The following is a 6,848-nucleotide window of genomic DNA, read 5'->3' as shown; positions in this document are numbered from 1 at the left end:
AACAACAACAACAACAACAATTTACACCAAAGATAGACTCTCTCCTAGTTGAACTCTAAGATATGCTGGCTGTTTACATTTTCTGTTTCTTGAAACATTATTTTATTCATATGGAAAATAATACAAGTTCACTGAGCACAGGCTGATGTTTAGATGACTTTATTAACTCTAATGATGAGAGATCTGACCTTCAGAATCTCATCTTGGATGTAGTGCAAGGATAAATACTTCAGTGCTTTGGAATTATTTAACTTAATCAGTTATATGAAAGAGTGCAGAATTGTTGCTAGTTGAATCCTAAAGTTAGCAGAAAATTTTTTTTTTCTATTTACTTGTTTGCATTTATTGGTAACATTTCAGATTAGCATTAGATTAAACATATTTCATCGATAATTTAACACTGATGTTACTGTACTGCTTAGAATTGTACACTCAAGACTTCTAATTTTTTGCTTTTTATGTAATAATTGTGCTCTGGTGGTTTCTTTTTATCTTAGGTTGTCGTACCGCACCAACAGATTTAGTTTTCATTTTAGATGGCTCTTATAGTGTTGGTCCAGAAAACTTTGAAATCGTGAAAAAGTGGCTTGTTAATATCACAAAAAACTTTGATATTGGACCAAAGTTTATTCAGGTTGGAGTGGTTCAGTATAGTGACTACCCTGTACTTGAGATTCCTCTTGGAAGCCATGACTCAGGAGAGAACTTGATAGCAGCAATGGAATCCATCCATTACTTGGGAGGAAACACAAGGACTGGAAAGGCCATTCAATTTGCACTTGATTACCTTTTTGCCAAGTCCTCAAGATTTCTGACTAAGGTAGCAGTGGTACTGACGGATGGCAAATCTCAAGATGAAGTCAAGGATGCAGCAGAAGCAGCAAGGGACAGTATGATAACTTTATTTGCCATTGGTGTTGGTTCAGAAACAGAAGATGCAGAACTTAGAGCTATTGCCAACAAGCCCTCATCTACTTACGTGTTTTATGTGGAAGATTATATAGCAATATCCAAAATAAGGGAGGTGATGAAGCAGAAACTTTGTGAAGGTAAGCCAATATAATTTTAGAACCATTAATAGTTGCACTTTCTTACATCTTGATATACTATGTTCATTTACACTGATGTCAATTGTTATATCTAATGCAAAAGTATTTTAATGTTAGGACTGAGGTGAACACAAAATTTAAATATTTATTTTAGATGAATTTGGTTTTAGAAACCATTTCTTTCATATAAAATATAAAGTTGGAAAATACAGTATTTTGTTGTATTTGTATTTCTTCTGTTCAATTGCATGTTGATTATGGAGATGGTAAAAATGAAGAGATGTATGAATATATATATGTAAATCACATGGAATCATATCACTTCTGTTATTGTCTCTAATTTCAGCCTTTCATCCAGTGTATCTGAGAGTTTATATATCTGGCTAAGATAGGAAAATGTTGTATATATAATTTCATTTACTCTCCTTATATTGGTATAGATTTTGCTAGTATATATAACATATTTATACTCAGTAAACATGATAAAAGACAATTTCCTGTGTCATCAAGCATTCTTTGAAAATATAACTGTTTACCTCTTTGTTGCTACGTAGTTTATTTTATCTTTGTCTACTTATTGACTTCCCTGAAAGAGTTTTCTCCAGCACTTTCCTTATTTCAGAACTATCAGTTTTTGTAATGGGCAATAGTTTACTTTCTGTTTGAGAGTCTATATATTCTTTTCTATTTTCTTTCCTATTCCTTTTCAGTTAACCAGGGATGGAGTTGGTGTGAGAGAATGAAAAGGAAGTAACAAAATAATTTTCTCGTGTTCTCTTGTGCCCTGAAAGATACACTCCTTATTAGCTTCAAAGATTTCCAATAGACTGTGGTTGGAATTGTGTGTAAGGACCAGTATTCTGATTCACAATGTGTTGAACTCATCTTTGCATAGATATAGACAGAAAGCCAGCTCTAGAAAACTGCCTGAATGTTCTTACTGATCCATTACTCACCGATCTGGCTTTTGAATGATGCAGGAAATTTGTGTATCATTAAAACAGGTATAGAGTATAGCCTAGCTTAAGTAGGGCCAGGGCTGACCCTGGTTCCAATTAATTGTGTGACCTTGGGCTTAGCTTTTTGAACCTTGGTTTTCCATTCTGTGAAATAAGAAGTTTGAACTACATTTTATAGTAGCTTAAAAAAAAACAACAACAAAAACTTTGTAAAGTAGGGGCTTGAGTAATTTTCTATCATAAAATGCCAAAAGGTTTCCAAATTATTTTTTTATGACTTTAGCATATCTGATAAGCTTTGCCTTTTAACACCTTCAGGACAGATAAAAATTACTTGCCTGTTAGTAATGCTGCTGAAATAGTAATTTATTTAAATACTTAGAATAAAATTTAAGAATGACTTAATTTTTTTTCAGTTTTAAAGCTCAATATGCTTTCTGTCATGTGCCTATTTTCATAATGATAAAAATGCCTTTCCTACTCTTACTCATAGCAAATGAGAATGAGAGACAGAGAGACAGACAGACAGTTTGCCAGTGTGGATCATCGGTATGCTTCATCCCTGCTTTGGGGTTTTTCTTTCTTTCTGGGTGCTTGCCATTGTGTATTTTGACTTGGAATGATGCTCAAGACTTCTGAAGTTCTTTTCTCCCCATCAAAGTCAGTTATCCTTTATACTACTTTAGCTTGGAGGTTTCTGGATAATTTGATTACTTAATTTGGTGCTTCCTAAGAATTGCTTGGTATATGAGGGAGCTTCAAAAAGTTTATGGAAAAAGTTCATTATAATTTAATTCCATTTTCCCATGAACTTTCTAAAGTCCCCTCCTATTATCAAACCCTACTCTGTTCAACTTGCATTTCAATAGAAATCACAGAGGGCATGATGTTAGGAACAGTGACTGGGATAACCAAAACATTTGTTTTGTGGCAAGAAACTATTTTAGATCTTAGGACTTCCTAAGACAAAGGTATTTAATGACCCTATCCTCACCTAAGTCTGGTCATGCTTCATTCTACCCCCACACTGCTGGTTTATATATGCATTAATTCCCAACTTCCAAGGTAGGGAGAGTAGGAAGTAGGTTAAAGTTTGACAGATACGGTATGATTGGGTAAAATGTTTTCTAAACCCTCACCAAATCTTCAGGGAATCATTCTGTGTGTAGATTAAAAGAATCTGAATTTAATCTGAATTTAGGTCAAGTTGCATTGTCAAGGGCTTGTGGCAAACTGAAATGTAAGAATTTTCCATTCACTTAATTAGAGAGGATGGAGCTATAGTTTCAAACAAATGAGAACAATATGTTTCCATTTTCTGTGAAAAAGCACTATTTTGGCGTTCATTTGGGAAAAGTAGAATGAGTATGGTATGATTTATAAGGTACCTGCATTACAGTGTGTACACCTCATCATGAGGGTTTACTATTGAATCTCAATGCAGCTGTGTAAGATAATTATTGCTAGGAAATGAATAAACAGGAAAATAATCTGAGTTATTTTCAGTAGGAATGTTTATAAATTATTTAAAGCATGCGTAGATACCGTATACTCTCTCTTTTCTCTTTCTCTATCTCTCTGCACCAAACTAGGACTTCTACAGTATAATATATATGATCTTTGAGTCTATGTATAGGTGAAAATGATTTTGATTTTCCTGCCTTGTACACAAGGTGCACTGAATTCTAGTTGAAGCCTCTTGTTTTATCTCATAAGAAAGCACAGTTGCCATTGATGTAACACAGAAAGAAATGCTATAAAAATCCATGCTTATCATAGTAGGCTCTACTGTCTGTCCGCCATGCATTTGGCAGAACTCTTCCTTAGATGAGGGACCCTTGTCTTGAAGTCAACCTATGGGAGGGAGGTGAAATCATTCAATTTATAATGAGGAAATCATTCAGTTTTTTATGTGTTAAATTGGGGCAGTCTTCTTAATTTGTTTCCTAATCTTCAGTAAAGGAACTCTGGTGGTGTAGTGGTTACCAGTTGGCCTGCTAATTTCAAGATCAGCAGTTCGAAACTAACAGCCATTCCATGGGAGAAAGATGAGGCTTTCTACTCCTGTAAAGATTTACAGCCTTGAAAATCCTATGCAGGATCACTATGTGTAGGAACTGACTCCATGGCACACCACAACCACCAATCTTCAGTAAGAGGTTTTTGGTATCGCTGTTTTATTGTATTTCTAACATGGTAGGATGTTGTTAAGTGCTGTTGAGTCAGTTCCAACTCATAGTAACCCTGTACAGGGTTCCTGAGGAGCAGATGGTAGGTTTGAACCACCATTTTACTGTTCAAATCAAGCTTGCTTATCCTGCAGGCTCAGGACTTTTTTAAAAAATTGAAACAATGATAACTATGAGTCATTTCTGATGGATTTGTATATGATGTCAGAATACATTAAGATATCATGGGCTTTCAGGAAGGTGAATGTGTATCCATGGAGCATATATGCATTTGCTTTGGCATGAAAATCATATTTAGCCCAGGAAAGTCAGAGGAAGTTGGCCTGCAGAGAGATGAGTTATACCAGAGACATCATAGACAACTTGGTTTATTGGACTGTAATTTTTTAATCAGTAAAATAACTTTTGGTCTCTGAGTACAAATCTCTTTGATGTTGTTGCTGTTGTTAGGGGCTGTTGAGTCAGTTCTGACTCATAGCAACCCTCTGCATAATAGAACCAACTGGACCCAGTCCTATGTCATCCTCACAGTTGCTATGTGTGACCCAATGGTTACTGCCACTGTGTCAGTACATCTTGTTGGGGCTCTTCTTTTTCGTTGACCCTCCACTTTACTAAGCATGATGTCCCTCTCCAGGAGCTCCTCTCCCAACAGGATGTTCTTTGTATTCTTATCCCAGTGACTTTCCCTTGATAAATGAACAGGAATTTGAGAAGGAACTGGAAATATGTGCTGCCTCTTCTGGTAGTGTAGTGGTTACAAATTGGACTGCGAACCTTAAGGTCAGCAGTTTGAAACTACTAGCTATTACAAGGGAGAAAGATGAGGCTTTCTGCTCCCATAAAGATTTACAGCCTCGGAAACACTGTACAAGGTCGCTATGGGTTGGAACCGACTTGACGGCACTTAACATCAACAACAACTTATTTGTTTTATAGGTTCAGTTCATACCCCTCTTTCTGGATGTTGTGTATAATTTATACACTTATTTTTTTCTACACAGTCATGAAGTTAGTTCTTATTACTTATTATTTCTCTGGAAGCAATTTTTAAAAATTGATTATGTAAAAAATTATGATGCAATTGACGTTTTGTATATAGAAACTTTCTTTGACCTCTTCTTCATAGGTTCTCTGCTTTTCTGAACTTCACTGTTATTTCTAATGTGAGAAGATCTCTCTGTTCTTTTGATTTGCATTGCTGTAATGGGAGTCCTGCTGTGGCTCTGTGGGCTAATGCATCAGACTGCAAAGTTGTTGGAACTGCAAGGTTGGTGGTTTGAGCTCACCAGTTGCTCCTTGGAAACTATTCAGGGTCATCTTGGAAACTCTATACAGGGTCACTATGGGTCAGAATCGAGTCGATGGCACTTGACAACAACAATGGCTAATGATCGTGAACATTTCTTCGTATGTCTTTTGGCTCCTTGAATGTCTTCCTTGTTGAAGTGTCTGTTCATGTCCTGTGCCCATTTGTTAATTGGTTTATTTATCTTTTTCTTGTAGCGGTGTTGTAGTTTTCTTTAGATTTTAGAAACTAGTCCCTTGTCTGAGGTGTCGTTGCAAAAGATTTTTTTCCCATTCTGTGGGCTCTCTTTTTACTATTTTGGTTAGTATGCCCCAAGCATCTATTTTGTCTTCTTTTGTTTGTGTAATTTTAGCAGTTTGGTAGTCTGTGTGTGCCCTGTATTATAACCCTTAAGTTTGTCCCTATTTTTCCATTGATGACCTTTATAATTCAGAGGTTCAAATTTAAGTCTTTAATCCATGTTGAATTGATTTTTGCATATAGTGTCAGTTAAAGGTCTTGTTTCAGTAGTTTGCATATCAATTTCCATTTCTGCAAGCACCATCTGTTGCAGAGACTATGTCTTCCCCACTCAATGTACTTTGGCCCTTTGTCAAAGATCAGTTGGCTGTGTATGGATGGGTCAGTTTCTGGTTTCTCAGTATTGCTCCACTGATCTATGTATTGTACCAGGACCAGGCTGTTTTGACCACTGTAGCAATATAGTAAATTTTGAAATTGGGAGTGAGGGTCCTCCAACTTTGTTCTTCTTCTTAAGCAATGCTTTGCTTGTCCAGGAAATCTTTCCTTTCTATATAAAGTTTGTAATCGTTTTCTCCTTCTCTTTAAAGAATGTTGTTTGAATCTTGATTGGGATTGTGTTATATCTGTAGATTGCTTTGAGTAGTATTGACATTTTTGCAATGTTAAGTCTTCCTATCCAGGAACATAGTATATTCTTCCATTTTTAAAGTCTCTTTTGGTTTCTTGTAGTAGTGTTTTGTAGTTTACTTTGTATGCATCTTTGGTTCCTCTGGTTAGATTTATTCCTAACTTTTTCATTCTTTTGTTGGCTATTGTAAATGGTATTAGTTTCTTAATTTCCTTTTCAGTGCTGTCATTATTTTTGTTGTTGTTGTTATGTGCTGTGGAGTCGGTTCTGACCCATAGTGACCCTGTACAGGGTTTCCAAGGCTGTAAATCTTTATGGAAGCAGAAAGCCTTATCTTTCTCCCACGGAACAGCTGGTGGTTTTGAACTGCTGGCCTTGCGGTTCGCAGCCCGATTCGTAACCACTACGCTACCATTCATTATTAGTATAGAATAATTTGACTGATTTTTGTATGTTCATTTTGTGTCCTGC

The 6,848-nt window shown here is 36.0% G+C and overlaps 1 protein-coding gene across 1 annotated transcript in view; it reads left to right on the top strand.

The window, feature by feature from the left end:
* Window positions 1-6,848, top strand: part of COL21A1 (collagen, type XXI, alpha 1) — a 169,646-nt gene that overhangs the window by 14,683 nt on the left and 148,115 nt on the right. Inside the window, exon 2 of the mRNA XM_006835733.1 lies at window positions 498-1,049. Coding sequence (XP_006835796.1) covers window positions 498-1,049 — 552 coding nt within the window. The remainder of the gene's footprint in view (window positions 1-497; window positions 1,050-6,848) is intronic.

Source organism: Chrysochloris asiatica, unplaced genomic scaffold (assembly GCF_000296735.1).
Source record: "Chrysochloris asiatica unplaced genomic scaffold, ChrAsi1.0 scaffold00019, whole genome shotgun sequence".
Lineage (NCBI taxonomy): Eukaryota > Metazoa > Chordata > Mammalia > Afrosoricida > Chrysochloridae > Chrysochloris > Chrysochloris asiatica.
This window is presented reverse-complemented; position numbering and strand designations above follow the sequence as displayed.